The following is an 18,349-nucleotide window of genomic DNA, read 5'->3' on the forward strand; positions in this document are numbered from 1 at the left end:
TGCTTAATATGCGACACTGTACGCATGACATGATATTCATTTCAAAATATTTTGATAATTGTTACATTATGTTTTAAATTAACTATTTTTATTTTATAACTTCGTTTCTTTTCAGTTAGAAATAAAGTTGCGGTTTCTAAACAATAATTAAGATAAAGAGTATAAGCAGACACATAATAATATTTTTTTTATAATGTAAAGTGAAGTTATCAACGCAATATGTACATGATCACTGATCAGGTATGATCTCATTTAGCTGCGCCATCCTGTATATTTTTCAACTTCATTAGTTTATGAAACAGTTTAACTCGATTAATTATAAACTTGGAATTTTATTTCTTTCACATAATTATATTGATACATTATGTTTCACGAATTAGATTAAAACTACTTAAAACAATTTTAAAACTATTAAAGTACCAAGGAAAATTCCACAATTTTTCCTAAATAAATTTTTAATTTTGCACAGTCTTTAAATACCACATATTTTATTTTTGATTAAAAAAAATTAATTTACAATTTACAGTATTATTAGTAAAATGCAAGGATAAAAATAAAAAATTTCTTTATGATAACATTAATAATTGTCAAATTAACATTCTAAAGTCAGTCTTGTAAGTTGCATGCGGTTATATTTTAATATACGTAGATTGTTTACATATATTTGTAATTCTATGGTATCGTTACGAAGCGAAGTGATGCGTAAATTCCATATAACCATATTCATACGATATTCGTGCGATATATCATGATAACGTTATATTATCTCTTATACTTTAAGAAAAACTAAAATGTCAGAGTCAAAATGATCTGTAATACACAGTTATATGCAGTAGTATTTGTAACAATATTTGACCTGTGACTTATTATTTTGTGACTCATTCAGTCTGTCAAATCAAACTCCTGATCTTGATATAAACTTCCTAACCTATAAAACGTCATTTTCAAACGATCAAGCATTCTATTATAATTTTCTTTATTCATATCTTCCGAGATAGTCTCTAATATAATTGGGTAATTTTTGCATTAAAAGCTGTTGTTTTATAAGATAAATATTAATATATTTTCTCTGTATGTCTATATATAATCGATTCTTTGAAAGTTAATCATCTTCTATCAATTATTTCTATAATTATGTCTTTTTTTCTCAAATATTAATTATTCTTATTTTTGCTCAAAGGTAATCATAACCTTTCATTATGATTTATGCATCAATATTAATTTTAATAGGTGAAGTTGCAATAATATTTCTACTGTAATCATGGAGTGGTTATTTGGGAAACGTATTACTCCTGAGGAGATGCTCAGGAAAAATCAGAGAGCTTTAAACAAAGCTATGCGAGATCTTGACAGAGAGAGAATGAGGATGGAACAACAAGAAAAAAAGATCATTGTGGATATAAAGAAACTTGCTAAAGATGGGCAAATGGTAATCTGATCTTGTTTGAATTTGTTTTGTATACTATTGGGTGATATTTATTTACTTTTTGATAGGATGCAGTGAAGATTATGGCTAAAGATCTTGTAAGAACTAGACGTTATGTGAAAAAATTTATGTTGATGAAAGCAAATATCCAAGCAGTTTCTTTAAAGATTCAAACATTGCGTTCACAAAACACAATGGCACAAGCAATGAAGGGAGTCACAAGAGCCATGCAAAATATGAACAAGTGAGTACTTGTCCTGTTCATTTAAAATTAGAATTAGAAAGAATTTTTTATTGCTTGCTATACATGAAAATTGTGTGATTGTACAGACAATTAAATCTTCCTCAAATACAAAAAATATTACAAGAGTTTGAAAAGCAGTCAGAAATAATGGATATGAAAGAGGAAATTATGAATGATGCTATTGATGACGCGATGGAAGATGAGGGTGATGAAGAGGAAAGGTATTTTTGCAATTTCTAAATAAAAATATTTGTATCTCTAAAAAGTATTCACTTTTGTTCGTTGAATATTTCAATTGTATTTATACTGTTTATACAGTGATGCCATTGTGTCGCAAGTTTTGGACGAATTGGGTCTCCAATTGACAGATCAATTGTCAGGTTTACCTCAAGCATCCGGTTCATTAAATGTATCAAATTCCAAGCAACCAGTTGCGACTGCGACAGGGAATGACGAAGGTGGAAATTTGACAGATGCGGATGCAGATCTGCAAGCTAGGCTTGAAAATTTAAGACGTGAATAAGAACACACTTCTATATAGATGACAAATGTATAAAAGATGTAAAGGAAAGAATTGGTTTTATAAGCATTAATTTTAGGATTGCTTTACGATTTTAGTTAGAGATATGAATGTTTCATCATAGCACTTGTTTTTCAATCCGTTCACTTAAATAATCGATTTATAAAAAATAAGAAGAATGTTATATTTCTATCGCTTAAAACAATTATGAATTCATGAAATATGAATGATGAAGAAACAGAGGCATATAACTTCGTTATGTATTAATCTGTATTGTTACTTTTTTTATAAAAAAAGAAAGAAAAATGAAAGGACTTTAAGATGGTATCTTGAAGTTTCTGTGCATATTTTATTTGCACAGGATAATTTTGTAAAGTGGATAACTTATACTTAAAATGCTTATCAAATATATTATGATAAGATACTTACTTATTATATTTTGATAAATGCATGTACATAGATTTACTTGGGAAATTTGTAATTTACGTACATGTACATATACGCTTTCATTTTTTTAGGAAATATTGTACACTTACCGTAAAAGTAAATAAAGGAAATATGTTAGCAGTTTTTATATGAAAAAAAACAGCATATAAATTATATGCTCGCATATTCAAAAGGAGTACAATAAATAAGTTCGTTCACTGCTTTTATCAAAACTTAATCTTTCAGTGCCTCATAATATATCTACTTTTGATAATTATGTAATAGTAAAAATTATATATTGTTCACAGGCATAATAACCGTATTAATAAAATTTATTTATAAATTGTATTAACTACAACAACGTAATCTGTATTATGTATTAACAAATTTGTTGATAGAAATGCAGTGAAACAAGATTGTGCAATGATGTATTAAATATGTGGATAACACACACACATACACGCATATATATATATATATATATATACATACAGTAAATCGCTTAATAATGAAAATATTAACAACAATTAAAACTATTGGTAATTATAAATAAACGAAAGACATAATTAAAATGCATTCTTTAATACCTTGCTGATATAAGTAATTAAACATATTATAACTTACCTCTAAAAACTACTATTAAAAACAACCGGTCAGAGAGATTGAAAACAGTCCATTTTAAATAAATTAAAACAATTTGGCAAATTAAACTAAATTAAAGCAATTAAAATAATTTTTCTGTATTACTACTGAAAATATTTAAAAACTCACAAAACGGATTAATATTTTTCAAAATCGCCTGGAGTAGTATTCATTTCCAAAGGGTATCATAGTCAATAATTCTGTGAGAAATATGAAATATTATCTCTATTAAACAAAATGTACATACACATAATAATGCGCATTGGATAATGATTTTAATATCTTGATCGTGAAATACAGGTATAAAATAGTAGTCTGGTCTGGTTTCGAACATGGCCTAGCTAGACGTTCAAAATGAATACGAACGTTTAATTAATTGATCGAAGTGCACTGAATCGATAATTCGGTATCGTTATAGAAAGTTTCAATAAACGTATTTATGTAACGTGTAACTGGACCGCATGTACTTACGGTGTTATTGAGAGACAAAAGAAAAAAGAGAAAAGAAAGGAAAACACTATTTTATACGATATTACTAAAGCGGAAGAACAAGGACATTTCGTGGGCACGCGAATTTTTCGAGTTACATGCAGCTTTCCCAATTATTAATCATTTTGAAAATTAAAACAGTTACAATAAACTGTTAGCTTATTATTCGTGTTATTAAAACTGTTAATTTATCGTTTTTCTCTTTCTCTGATTCAATGATTAAATTCGATGCAATTAATTAAATTCGCGCGCCCTTTTATACTTCCTACATTCTCCAAATGGTAAACCCTATAGAAATACGATGTAGTTTACAAAATTGTGATGGAACCTTCTGTCAATCACATGTATATATATTGTCAATATCTTTTTAAACATCTCAGAGGTACCGCCCAAACATAACGTACCCCAAGCTAGAATCGTAATTACCGAAGAAATGTCTTGTAACGTTCCCCGTTATGTTCACTTAGAATTAAACGCTTTCAAAAATTCGCACCCATCGTTAACACTTCGATAGTCACATGAAGTATTGTAATTAGATAATAGGTGTTTAATAATAAGATGATAGTAAGTATTAAATAAAATAAAACATTTGCAAGTTCGTAATGTCGGGGATGGATCTGTTTCGCTTATATATAGTTGAATGTCTTACATGAGCTTAAAATGTTTGTTGGTTAAACATCAGTAACTTTTGGCGGAAAAACTATTTTCCACAAGCAACATTACATTGAATCATGCGAGAGGACATAATCGAGAAATCATTTTAAGTTCATTGCCATTATATTCATCGACGTCCGTTGAAAAATTCACGTAGTGAGGTTATTACCCTGATATTCGTGCAGATAAACGGAAATGATCGAGAGGAAACAAAACAGGAATTTTAATTCGCTTTGAGTACATCTACTACTAACTGTGGTTCTTTCATGGTACGCAATTACGGATCTGTCGTAAATAACATCATTTCTATAGTTATCATTTTCATCGAGTACAATTTTATAATGCGTATTAATCAGAATCGATCTGAGAAGCTTCAAATGGAACAAGGATACAAGAAACAAACTGCTCTTTGTCTTAAAAGTACGATTTAATATGGTATATCTTGCACTGATCTTATAATCTAAAATAAAACAAAGGAAGTAAAAAAGAAACGAACAAATTGAAAAGAAAATCGTATCAATAGAAAATACATATTTGTTCCTTGTTTCCAGGATACCAAAGGAAAGTTTTCAGAATGATTCGTAGTATTTACTGGAATAATGCGCCAGATGCTATAATGTAATAGAAAGTTGTATGCAACACTGAACCTCATGTTATTATCGCAATAATAATTATACACTTCTCGTTGGATGGAAGGGGAATAAATATGCGCGAAGAACAATTCATTTTTTCCTTTTAAATATTCACTATATAAGTGTGGGATTATTAGACCTTATATACGGTGTGTAATCTGTGCATTATGTATGTTTTTCTCCTTTGTACGCAATGTTCTTTTTGTGTACGCACTGGTATGCGTGTATGTATATCATATACATGCACGTAACATATATACATATTTAAGCTATGTCAAACACAGCCTTCTCTAGATGCAGCATTATAATCTGACAGTTTTCCTCGTATTCTTTTTTGTTCGTTCTTTAATCTGCGCTGGAAATAGAAAACCTAAAATCATTTCTTATCTACTGGTAGACATGTGCGAATATATCGATATTTTTGATTCGATCGAACCGAAGAAATTTCCGTTACGGAAATTGATCGCTCGAGCATAATAACATAATAATAATATTGAGGAAGACTATACGCACATATGAAAATATTAACTAAAGATCGTGGTAAATACGAATATTTTGTATATAGAATTCTCTTTCGATAAGTTAGAAACAATAATTCGCACATGTTCAATCTATAATAGCAATTACTATTAAATTACGAATGTTTATACATTTATGGAAAATTTAAAGTTGCAAAAATATATAAAACATTCAAAATAAAATACTTGCCATAATATTTAATGGATGAAAAAGAAACTTCATTTTTCTTTAGAATTTGCATATCCGCATTTCAATTATTGATTTAACTGTCCCTTTTTACAACCTTACTTCATGTACTTGACCATTCGCTTTCGAGATCTATTTTTGCATATCATTTCTATATGGATCGTACATTATGTTGGTTAAACTTACAAATAAAATATTACAACTATATTATGGAAAAGAAGAACAAAAAAGAACGCGTCATATAACTGCTGGAAATGAACGTGAACGTTCGTAACATAGGTGAGCAACAATTAGGCTTTCGATTAAAATCGCGAATTACGTAGAATTCCGATTTTATCGATTGTGCTTCACTAGTTATGATCCGTGATGGCGCTAGTGTCACCAAATGTCGCATCTTTCAAAACAATATCTTTGTACGCTTCTTTTTTTCATTTAAGTATTGAGAATCGTAACATTAACTGTGACAATAAAATTCAGTTTTAATATAGTTAATAAAAGGCAATTTACAATTATACAAACTTTATACAAGGAACAATCAAAGTGAACCTATCGATGAAATGGTTTCCTAACAAAGAGAAGAATATATTTAATAAAAGAATGACTGATCATTGTTTAACATTTAAAGACAGTACCTTTCACGATAACATTCACAAAATTGTAAGAAGATTGCCGATATATATATGTATACACGTATTTATGTATATATGTATTGGTTTTGTATTTTCAGTAAGATATTTACAAAAAAAAGTGTAGCAAAGTATGCTCGTCATAACATGTGAAATATAATATCACTGGATCCGTAAAACTTTACTTTTTTTTAAGAATTATTTAATCCTTTTCGTACGTGCGCGATCATATATACCACTATATGATATCTACGGTTTTTAACGTTTTTGTAAATTGGTTTGACGTTAAGTCAACAACTTCACGAACTACGTGTATGTATATGTATATTTTTTCTTTCTTCTCTTCTTTTTTTTTTGTTCCTTTTAGCTATAAGGTTTTCGCAGTCAGTACTGTTTTTGTTAAATATATGCATATATGGAATATACAGTCCGGTCGTATCATAGGGTCGAGATATTTTAACCCGTTTATTTGTTCCTTACTAATTGTTCCGTAATGTAACGCATCTATGGATGAACTTTCGCGACACTTTTCCCTAAAAGTCGCGAAAAATCTTTTGGTTTCTAGAAGTCGTGTCCCGTCGTGAATATCCTTGAAAAAGCAAGGAATCATGAAGGTTAGATTTCGCTAATTTTCCTAAATAAAGGGTCAACTGTTGTTCTGCTATCTCGTGGTATATTCTTTTTCGAATGGTCCGATAGTTATTGCGGTATTACAAATGCACAGAATTCCGAGATGTTTCTCGCTTCCCATTTTTTTTTACCCTTTTGAATCTAGTGAATTCGAAGTCGTCGGAGAGTCTTCTATTTGTTGAACATACAATACTTTGTACTCCGATTTACGATGCCAATAACAAACGTATTCTATATTTTGAACTTTGGTCCTGTTTTATACAATTTTTTTACATCTTCTGTCGATAAAGTAGATTTCACCTTAGCGAAATTCGATTTCAATATCGATGAGTAACTACGTATGTATTTTGTGTAACTTTCTAATAATTAGCATCTCATTCACGATAAATTCTCGTAATTTTATCGAAATTCTTAGACTTTCTTGATATCAAATTGTAGTGAACCGGAACCATCTGTTGTACGTGTTTCTCCTTTAATTTCACTTTCGAATATATTCATCCAATTTGTTCTCATTTGTTTACAATTGAAACTTACAAACCGTATCTTTTCTTTATAGTCTGTTACTTTAAAGAGTAAACATTCTGCTTGAAGTAATTGGAGCAATCCTATCCACAAAAAGATCTTGAACTAGCTTCTATATACAGGGTGTCTCACTTTTACCATGCGTTTTAAATATTTACATTTTGTAATATTTAAGATATTAAATATCACGATGATCGATATATGCATATTTTAAATGTTTGAAACAACTAATTAATTCACTGTAATACCATTAATATCATATGTAATAGCATTCCTGAAAATAATTTACATAAATTATATAATTTTATATAAATTCAAAAATGAAGGTATTAATTTGTTCCCGAGAACAGTCTTAAACAGAGTTAGGCTTCTCTAATGTGTCAAAAATAAAGTAAATGTCGACAACGAAATTATAATACCGTTCCCATAATAGTCGCAGATTTTCACTAAACGTCCAATAGCTTTCTAAGCATCAAAGTGGATGACTCTCCAATAACTTTAAGCAGCGTATCTTCCTGTTTCGTCAGCTGAATTTCCTCGTGGTAATAACGCAATAACATCCGTTTACTTTGGAACAGCAGTTCCTATACAATTTATTACCCTAAACTCTCGGTTTTCATAATACGAACTTGTCGCTATCTACGAGACATGCGTGGCAAATGAACGTTATTGAAGCGTCGTTTCTTATACCTGGAAGTGAATACTTAAATACTTGTCAAACGAGAATCGTCGTTATTTACATTATTTACGTTATTGTAAAAAGAAAGTCTCCCATGATTGTTGCAATTGTCGCATATCTTTTTTTTCTTTTTTTTTTTGTTTATTTTTAAATTAAGAACGACATAAGAGAATTACTATCGTGGCGGAATAATTGTATTTCATTTTCCTAACCTTACTAGAACGCGCCTACTTATTATTACATTCTATAATTAAATGTTCCGTCACAGAAGTATCTTTTATGCCATTCTTAGGGGAAAAGGAATAGCCGAACTATGAAATTGTAGACAGATGAAATTCAGCGAAAGACTTCCTGATAACATTACACGTCTGAAAGAGTGACGAAAATTGAATGACTACACTAGAGAACAGTTCTTGGTATGTTCAAGGTCGGGCAGTTCTCCCTACCGCCGTTGTTTCACCTTTCTCTTTTTATATTGACATGACAATAAATAATAGCATTAAAAAAACTCTAAACGCGTTACACTTAATTTATTTATAAAAAGAAATAAATAGAATCTTTTATTACCATAATATTATAGGAAAAAGAACTTATACAAAAAATTAAATAAAATCATACTAAAAACAAAAAATACTGAATAGAGAGAAGGATGATCAGAGATAAATCAAGAGATAACAGCAACGCTGCTGCCTACAATGGAATTATAGTCGAACTATAGAGATAGAATGCAACGGAAAAGATAGCGTCCGTTTTTATGGGAGAATGATCACAAGTGGCCGACGAGTTGAACGATGAAAAGATTAGGAACCACAGATCTAACTCTTAAACTAAAGCTACATATTATCACGTAATCGAAACTCGAGACTAGAATGGAGACTTTTTTTCCAATGATAAAACAATGAACCAACAAGTAAAGAAGAAACATTTGGTCAAGCACTTAGACGAATGATACAAATCGCTATTCTAGTAGTGTTGCTTATCTGATGAATTATCCTTTGTTTACCGATCTGTGCGCTTACGTCGGAAACGTATCTTTTTTTCTTTTTATTTTACATATTTACACCTCGTTCCAAATCTTTTATAACTCGCTTTATCTAACATCTTGCCCTAACCTCTCTTGTTTCTGGTAGATAGCTAATGGTATCAATTGCAGATCAATAGAATTCATCATATAATTAACTTTAACTTCGAAATAGCAAAATACTCTTCTTCAATGTAAGTCATACACAATGCTTCGATAGGAGTAAGATTTGAGATGAAAAATAGATTAACTGGCCGAAACAAAAATCTATGCTTAGAAGTTATACTTCGTTTCTTTTGGTTAAAATCCAGTCTTCTCATAGTCTTCCAAATCAATTTTAAAATTCTAATATACTTGTGACTCGCTTATCTGGACTCGACCATAACTCATGGCTAGCTAATGTAATCACTTTCGATCTAAACAATAAGAAAAGCGATAATAAATTCATTTAAGTATTGTATACGTATTTTCATTAGCTACCAACCATACCTCTTGCTTTTAATAATAAAGAAATTAGCCTACTCTTCATCGTAACGCGTGTGCCCGCGTAAAATGAATCGAGAAGCATTTCACGAAGTTTCAGCGAGCTTCACGAACTGATTATCCTTGCCCGATAAGCGATCTAACCGGCGGCGTGGCGACGCACGAGGCGCGACGCTCCGCGTGAAAACGGGACAGGGGCGTCCGCCTCGAGTCATATAGTCCAGACCTGCACCTTTTCCGCGACGATGCACCAGCTCGCGTGATCATAGTAAGACGAGATAATATGCAAGTTCTCCACGTATTTGTTGATCAGTTGGTCCAGCTCGCCCTCCCTGAACACGTGATAGTACTGATGATAAGTAATGGCGCCACCTCCGCGATCGGACGGTAAAGATTCCTGGGACGATGATCCGGTCAGGGAATCGTTACTTCCTGTCGTGGTTACCAGACAATCGGTGCTGCGTTTGCTATTGTCTGGATACCTAGGTGGCGTCTCCTCGGAGGCGGACCTCCTTTGTAATTGGAGTCTTCGTTTCTCAGCGTATGATTTAGGGTATTCGTTGGTGTTTGATAATAGCGACATCATGCTGCTGCACAATCGTCCAGTGGACTCCGCGTGGCTTCCGTCGCTGAAACTGATCGTATTATCGATGGACTCGCCAATATCGCTAGACTCTATGGAGTTTGCGCTTCTTAGATAAGGTTTCTCCGAAGATTGTTTGTCCAAAGAGGATGTGTCTTTCTCGTTCATGAATTCCCCGGTATTGGAGACCATCACGAAATCCATTATGTCGTCTGAAGTGCTCCTATGCATTTCTTCATGGAAACCATTATTAGTGTTACTCAGCCATGCGATCGTGTTGGATAAATCGTTGTATTTCGACTTGGTAGATATCGACGATGGAATGTCGTAAGGAGGTAGGTGTTCAAAGTTGCGTTTGTCCAAGTCTTTCCTCGATAGGAATGGTTTATCTAAAATCTTCTGATCGTTCTTGTTTTCGTCCAACTCATGCATCAAGTTTTCACTAAGCTTTTCGGTAAAGTCTATCAGATGCTTGCGACATTCTTCGTTCCACGTATCCTCCACTTTTGGCAATTGAATATCCGACTTCGTTCTGACTCTTGTTTCGCTACTAGCTGAACTTTCAACGCTTTCCTGTTGTGCTATTTGCGTCGAGTACGATTTAGTGTGCGTTTTTGTGATGACCGTCTCCACAGTATCCTCCAGAGAATTGGCGACGTTAGCTGCAGCTTCTAGAAGTCTAGAAGACTGAGACGAACTACTGTCTCCTGTTGTCTTCGTTTCATCCTCCTTGGAATCAGCCACGTACCCTGATGATTCGTCAGCCGTCGCATCACTGGGATCAGACACGTTTTCAGCCGAGCTATCTAGCACTTCGGATTCGGTACACTCTGACTTAGTATTATCCTTCTTAGCCATGTATTTCTCATCAGAGATTACGCTAATCACAGAACCTACCGAATCCGGCGACGACACTCCACTGGAATCGCTATCCAGATCATCAGTCTCAGGATTGAATAATTCCAACGAAAGCAACCGTGGTAGAACTTTGGTAACAGCCTCCAAACGACCACTAGCTGTCGTCGAAGCTCTTCTAACCAGAGGAAACGACGGTTTGGTTCGAGTTGCAAAACCAGGCTTCTGTTTCAGCAATTCCTTGATCTGATTTAGTCTGGCCTTACGATTCTCTTCCTCCTTATTGACTTCAAAGGTACTTTTCTCGTGCAAAGACACGTCAGGACTATCATCAACAGTAGGTAAAAGTGGAGCAGTGTCCTTGTCAGTTTTCGGTTCCTCAATCTCCACACTCTCAGTCATAGATCTATAAGCGCGTATAGACTGCAAGCTAGGTTTCTTCTCTTCGCAGAAATTAGTCCTGCCACAAATCTCACTTTCGATATTCCTTTTATTACCCTGCAAGTCTCCATTGATTGTTTGATGACAGCCATTGTTCAAAACCTCCGTCCTCTTTGTGTTAACAGTATTGTCTCCAGATACCTGTTGCTGGTTGGCGACTGTGGTTGAACCAAAGAGTGGCCTGCTAAATACGGGGTTTAAAGTACAAGGGGATAGGCCAGGTGGACTAGGTGGAGGTAGAGACTTGCTAGTAGCTGAGAACTGTTTGAGCAATGGGGATATGGTAATGACCTTCAATCTTGAGTTAGATGTATCAGGAGGATGTTTGACGCGTGGTGAAGGGGGCGCTGAGATGCTTCCCAGCTGATGACCACTGGAGGCTGGAATAATAGCCTCTATCGTTGGCTGTGCGTCCTGCTTTGGCACGTAAATCACGGATGCGAAACTGTCCTCGGAATCGACGCTTGTGTCGCTTTGCAAACTACTGTCTTTCGACGAATCCGAACCGTCCTCGCGAGACAAACGCCTTTCGATCACTTCCGTCTCTCTTTTCGGCACAGTTACAGACTGAACCTTCGAGTCATTGTACATCATCTTAGACGCTTCGTCGGTCGACGTATTAGTTGTATTCGTTTCATTTTCCGTGGATTTCCATCCTTGTAAGATCTTCACGAATCCGTTCTTGATCGATATACCGGATACCTCGATGTTAGTCGTGGATTGTTTAATCTTGTTCGTAAGGCCACTTTTCAATAGTTGAAATCTCTTTGTCGCGTTTACGGAATAGAGAGAGTCTCTAAGGGATTCGAAGGTTTTCCCTTTGCAGATAATGTCCTCGTTCAGGGACGCCTGTTTCATTATGTTCCTTCGTACCCTTTCTTTCTCTTCTAGCCTATCGATAGACATTAGTTCCTCGTTCATCGAGCTCTGTTTCAGGATGCTTCCCCGCTTCGAATTATGACCAGGTGTTATCTGAGTGTCGAACGAAACAAAGATATTAATGTTCTAGCCAGTAGTTAAAATTCGAAATCTACAAAAATTAATTTATAGCTAAGCTAAATTTGCGTAATTGTACTTTTTCTATATAACTTAAATTAAAATATCAAAGCTTGATACGATAAGAACTAAAAATAGGTTAGAACCTGAAAGTCTGGAATGTCCTTAGATATTTCTTGAATGGCAGTGTTATCAGGATGTTCCAAACCGGTGTCGTCCACGAGGTGAGTCTTCTGCTTGACTAGCCGTGGCTTCGAGCCACTCATCGACGATGACGTCCTCGATTCCCCGTCCAAATTCAATTCGGACGTCAACACGGAGCACAAACCAGGAATACTGGATCTAGATCGTACAAGGTCCAGTCGCTGAATCTCCAAAATATCACCCAGACTCTTAGATTTAATACTCAGAGAGTCTGACTGTTTGTTCAATGTCACGTTAACATCCTCTACGCGGCGTAACTCGATGGGCAGTTCGTCCACGTCCGGTGGTTCTTCTTGCTCGTAGTCTTTACGATTTTTCCCACTGCCACTCTGCCAACTGTCAAGAAACCAAGGTCGATTGCCAGATCCACGTCTACTTCCTGCTAATTTCTAAAAAAAAAACAGAAATTCCAGTTAGCAATTTAGCTTGGCTATCGAGTCTTGTACGATGATGTTCTAATATTTATGAGCAGATGCGTATATTAGACAAAGCCGTTTGTAAAGCGTTCAATATAGCGTTTCTCAAGTCAGTGGCTTTCCCAGGTCACTCAGAAATGACTTATCTATAAAAAGAGAAAAGATGTCATGAAACGTCGTATCTCAATAAACGAGATACTAATTAAATTTACAATTCTGAATCGTTCGTCTGATTTTCAAAAAACAAGGAAACAGGAATGCTCGAGGTTTCCAAATTACAAGAAGACAGTCGCCTTAAAGATTCCTTCCTAAGATCTCGTTCAATCGATTATCCAACATCCACGAGGAAACAACGAGAGGCAAAATTACTCGGGCATCCCGCTGACAAACGATCTTCGCTGCATTTTGCCCGTTCCAATTACATTCGAAGCGTATTCTGCAAGCAGTTAGCCTACTTTTTTCGGTACCGAGCATCGTTACGGTTGCGCGCGGAATCGATAAGGCCTGGCAACAATTTAGCCACCTATTACTAGAAATTATCGTGTCGCAACAACATGCAGGCGGAAAGTTTAAAGAAAAAAAAAACAGGCGAAAAAGGAATACAGAAAACGAGAAGGAGAAACAATCTCAGCGTTTGCACGCGATTGTATAACACGTGACAACTGGGAACTGTTCAAGGAAACGTGAGCGTAATGCGTGGCTGGAAAGTTGGACCCCATCATCTTTGATGCTCTTCTGCGAAATATACATTTTTCTTTCGTTTCATCTTTTCACAGGTTCTCGGTATAGTAGTAGTAGACAAGTGGCTTTTATCTAATACAAGAAATATTCCAAATATAGAACATATTCGTTACAATAATAGACGAATTACTCTTTGCCGTATATTTTGTTGTTTTGATTGTACTTATAAAAATATGAATTTGCACGAACATCTTGCAGTCTGTTCTAATCAACGAAATTTATATCTCTTCCGGCAGCCAAGTTTCCAGCCACGAACGTGGTACGTAGATTATGTTACCTGCAAAGCGCGACGGAAAAAACTGTAGCAGGTCTCGTTCGGGCTGGATAGGCTGCTGGTTGACGGTGATGGGCTGAATATCGGGTCGATCCAATAGCTCTTGCTTTTGCATTTTCGTTGGCTGTTCCTGAAACAAGAATCCCATTAGCAGTAATTATCGAGGTTACCATGTTGGCTCTGGAAAGCGGAAGAAGAGAGGAAGACTAGGGTAGACGATGGAGATGTAATTTTCGTAAATTACCAATCTGGCAGCACTGTCAAAGTTTTCGAATAATTAACTCGTGGCAACCTGGATCGTTTACATTCCGAGCGAACCTTCGCTCGTGAATTTTCTCGATTCTAGGAATTTTTATTTTTCCTCAAAGATCTTTTACATCTTCTGACTTAAGATCGATTGTACAACGGATTGGACGAATATGTCAGAGTAATTTTGGCGGATATTTCGGAAGCGTAAAACAGCGATCAACGTGACGTAAACGACTCAGCTTGTGCACAGAAGTACTAAAATATGAAGAGACGAATTAAGTTGAGCGCAATGCGCGTTCTTCCTTTAGCCTCTTTGGATCGTTGAATCGATTAGATACCTTTTGGAAGATGGGAATTTTTGAGCGTTCTGATTGTAATATAATTCAGTGGCGTGTGGCGCGCTCGAACGTTTCGACCTATTTGTCACCGAGTTCATGCAGTAAGCTTTCGGCCATGGTACCAACACGTCTTGAGACTCGAACTGCAAACAAAAAGAACGAATTTTTTTTTATTAATATTCATATTTTTTACTCGCTACTATTTATTAAGATACGTATCTTTCACCTTGAAAGTTATCGTCAAAGGAAATCGCGTTTACGCTATTATAAGTGAAATTTCAACCTGATACGTTTCTTTTATATTGTAGGTCAAAAGTAGAGAAAGTTATTACTTGCAGTGGTTGAGATAAAATTTACTTAGGGTGAAGTTTTACCCATGGCTAGCCTTTAAAGGTTAAATTTATTAGAAATTGCTAATATGGTCACTCTGTAAAAGTATTAATAGGGATAAGGGATATTAATAAAGATAGAAGTAATTATAAAAGGATATCCAGCGTTGGTAATTAAAAAGCTTCATAACCAAATGAACGAAGTACGTGCACGAAAGATTGGACTGGAAAATAGATTTAATAGCGATAGATTCGAACGGTTTACCTTGACTATGTGCATTGGAATAATCGTATCGATTGACCGTCATGCTTGGCGTGGGTGTATTTCATAGGCATGTTCGAATACCGTTTGAATTCAATCGTATCGGATGACGACATTTTTAAGCTGAATCGAATAGCCTATATATCCGCAAATCCTTCGAATAGCTTGTAATCCGAAGTTTAAGCGCGTTTACACGCTCCACGTGCTATACACAATTCCATACATTTGAAGCTTTTTGTGTCACTAAATATCTGCTTTTAACTTGAAACGTAAAACAAAAAATAAATTGAAACAGATGGTATACGGGACTTTGAAATGAAAATAAAAATACGAAGAAATAATATAAAATAAAATTTACACATGGAATATTATAGCATCGCATTATTTTGCCCCTTTGTAATTTTTCTCTTTTTTTTTTTTATGAGAAATAGTTAAGAATTATTTACCTTCCTACGTCCAATGTTTCGTTTGATTTTCTATCTCCGTTATTTTATTTATTTTAAAAGCAATATTTTATTCATTACACGAAGTTACCAGTTCACTGCATGAACGAATAGAGAAACCAAAAGGGGGATGAACAGGGATGAAATACCAAAGACTGACCACGTAGAAGACACATACTAATCTGTATAGTAAATTAAAACACAGAATATAGATATACATTTGGATAAATAGCGTAACGAGTTAAGAGTTGGCTCTAAGGAATAAACTAATATATTAGGGTATCCCAAAGTTTCTTTCCTTTTACAAGGAAATAATAGATGCACGACATTCTTTCTTTTACATTATTTTATTCAATTATGTATTATCCATTTTCTAGTAATAGAACAAAATGTTCTCTTACTATTCAAATTATATTATTTTATTGAATCACATATGATCCATTTCGTAGTAATACAACAGTTGTTTGGGTCAACCTAATAGGAGCAAGATGCAGGAAGCGTACACAAGAGATTGTAATAGGTACGTATGCCTCGATACGATAAACGAACACAACACAATACAAATATTTGATTTGTTACGTTTTATTTACCCTCCTGTGTTTTTGTTCCATAGCCCATACCGATATAACCAGTCGACCGCCGATCCGCAATACTCTTGCGAGTTCTTTCAACGCGTGAACCCGCCTCTCTGTTGTGGCAAAGTGATGCACCACGGCGATCGAGAGGACCGCGTCGAAACTCTCATCTCGAAACGGCAGAGCTAGATTATCGCAGATCAATACCTGCAATGTAAACGACGAATTAATATCTCGCCTATTTTCTAAACACTACGCGCGTTCTCTTTTACATTTCTGCGAAAATTCAAATGCCTCATAGACACAGTCTATTAGCGACAATGATATTAGTTTTTCGCTTGTTGTCAATATTATTACGTACAGTTGTAAGATAGAATTTAATTAGAAAGACATTATAATAATCGCGAGATGACCTATCCCGGATACAATTAATAACGTTCGTTATGATTAGAGCTTAATCAGGTCGTTAGAGGCAGGATACGGATACAAGAGTTTGTTTCCGGTATTAGACTGCAGTTCCATTTTATGTACTCTCGATATTTATATTTTCTAAAGTGATATATTCACCTCATTTTCCTTCTCACGCGCGATATCCGTGAAACGCTTGCACCGGTCCACTCCTACCTTAAAGATGCTGTGATTAACGTTCAGGTACTTCCCGTTGCCACAACCTGAATAAGAGCGATCGACTCGTTAGCTAACGATGTCTAATAAAGTTTCACAAATAAACGTATCTGCAGCTGCGTTCTTTCAGTCGTTTGCGATTAAACGTGTGTTTTTATCGCTACGAAATTTCCTAACATGGAACACAAATGGAACGGGTCATTACCGACACGCGTGTATCAATTTTATGGCAAGCTTTACACGAAGTTTCCCTCAAAGTATCGAGTCTTGCCACTCGCTGAAACGGAAATAAGATTCGGAACGTATAGATTCTAGGAGCGCGGCAGCAAGAAAATAAAATTAAATTGATCACGAGTGAACCGCGGGGATTTTACTGCATTTACGGCAGATTTGAGAACGTAAAAACGTACGTAAAACGGCAGATTTGAGAACGTAAAAAAATACGCGTACCATGCAAAGACAGGGAAAATATTCAGAGTGAACTACGTTCTCTGCTATATATGATCAGCGAAATGAATCTACGCGCTAGTTTCTTTAATTAAGAAAAATACGAAATTGCAGGAAAATCCGCAATATAGTTACCAGCGAAATCAAAGGTTTTGCTAGGAATTCCGGTTTGGTAATGCGATCAGCTGATCGGCCTGTAAGAAACAGACCGGAAAACCGATGACTAATTCGACGGGTGAAACCGGTAGTTGAAACGATGAACGAAAAGCGGTTCAGAAGCGGAACACGGTACGCGAACCCGGCCTCAAAGTTCGCTGGTCGATGAGTTTGTGTAATCCAAGGAGAACGTATCCCACGGTATTTCAAAGGTGGCTACGCGACATATCGTTCGACCACATTGCATTTGAACTTAGACAAGCGTACGCGTTACCTGTACGTGATTTACACGAACTTGCGTTGATACATCCGTGCGGAGGTCAATTGATCATGTGAAAGCGCAAGTAGCCGGAGTTAAGAGGCGGGGAAAAAGCGGCCAAAGGAAGGAATAAAGACACGCGTCTATAAATGGGCTGTGCACGCGCGTGTGTGTATGTGTACGTTCCATGGGGCGCGGCTATGGTAAGACTGAAAAATCTGCGAATCGACTCGTGAGATCAACGAGCAGCTAGATTAAATTGTTCGTTTCCGATACAAAAATCTCAGAATATTTTCATTAAATTATATATGTAAATTGTACAGGGTGTCCCAGTATTGTCTTATAGCGTGGTAACCACAAGTTCGCTGCTTTTCCTTTCGTATTTTGCCACAGTCAAGTATACTTGATAAATATTCGAACTAAGGCTTAAACGAACAAATTTTCTTCCATGTTTTGTT

General features: G+C 35.2%; 2 protein-coding genes across 6 annotated transcripts in view; one reads left to right on the forward strand and one right to left on the reverse strand.

The window, feature by feature from the left end:
• The first annotated feature begins 99 nt into the window (after positions 1-99).
• LOC126870885 (charged multivesicular body protein 2a) lies at positions 100-2,760 on the forward strand. 3 transcript variants are annotated; one of them, XM_050629029.1, is made up of 5 exons: positions 100-240; positions 1,231-1,429; positions 1,495-1,670; positions 1,757-1,891; positions 1,989-2,760. In XM_050629029.1, the coding sequence occupies exons 2-5, from the start codon at positions 1,262-1,264 to the stop codon at positions 2,191-2,193; spliced, it is 684 nt and encodes a 227-aa protein (XP_050484986.1). In that variant the 5' UTR covers positions 100-240; positions 1,231-1,261; the 3' UTR covers positions 2,194-2,760. The 3 variants fall into 3 exon arrangements, with proteins under 3 accessions (XP_050484986.1, XP_050484987.1, XP_050484985.1); XM_050629030.1 differs by lacking the exon at positions 100-240 and adding an exon at positions 509-614; XM_050629028.1 differs by lacking the exon at positions 100-240 and adding an exon at positions 669-1,014.
• Positions 2,761-3,468: 708 nt separating this feature from the next.
• Positions 3,469-18,349, reverse strand: part of LOC126870860 (uncharacterized) — a 46,645-nt gene continuing 31,764 nt past the window's right edge. Inside the window, exons 3-9 of one of the 3 annotated variants that reach the window (XR_007691455.1) lie at positions 16,973-17,076; positions 16,421-16,612; positions 14,797-14,939; positions 14,213-14,339; positions 12,721-13,167; positions 9,706-12,550; positions 3,469-9,632 (exon numbers count right to left, since the gene is read on the reverse strand). Coding sequence is in view for 2 of the 3 variants with exons in the window: in XM_050628944.1 (XP_050484901.1) it covers positions 9,911-12,550; positions 12,721-13,167; positions 14,213-14,339; positions 14,797-14,939; positions 16,421-16,612; positions 16,973-17,076 (3,653 nt within the window). In the remaining variant the exon portion in view is untranslated. Of the gene's footprint in view, positions 12,551-12,720; positions 13,168-14,212; positions 14,340-14,796; positions 14,940-16,420; positions 16,613-16,972; positions 17,077-18,349 lie in introns of all 3 variants that reach the window. The other 2 variants (XM_050628945.1, XM_050628944.1) reach the window with 2 other exon arrangements.

Source organism: Bombus huntii, chromosome 11, assembly GCF_024542735.1.
Source record: "Bombus huntii isolate Logan2020A chromosome 11, iyBomHunt1.1, whole genome shotgun sequence".
Lineage (NCBI taxonomy): Eukaryota > Metazoa > Arthropoda > Insecta > Hymenoptera > Apidae > Bombus > Bombus huntii.

Excerpts from the sequence above, each read along its gene's own strand:
- LOC126870885 (XM_050629029.1), top strand. The coding sequence starts at position 1,262 with ATGGAGTGGTTATTTGGGAAACGTATTACTCCTGAGGAGATGCTCAGG. Across the intron at positions 1,430-1,494 it reads TTGCTAAAGATGGGCAAATG|GATGCAGTGAAGATTATGGC; the intron begins GTAATCTGATCT and ends ACTTTTTGATAG. Across the intron at positions 1,671-1,756 it reads GCCATGCAAAATATGAACAA|ACAATTAAATCTTCCTCAAA; the intron begins GTGAGTACTTGT and ends GTGATTGTACAG.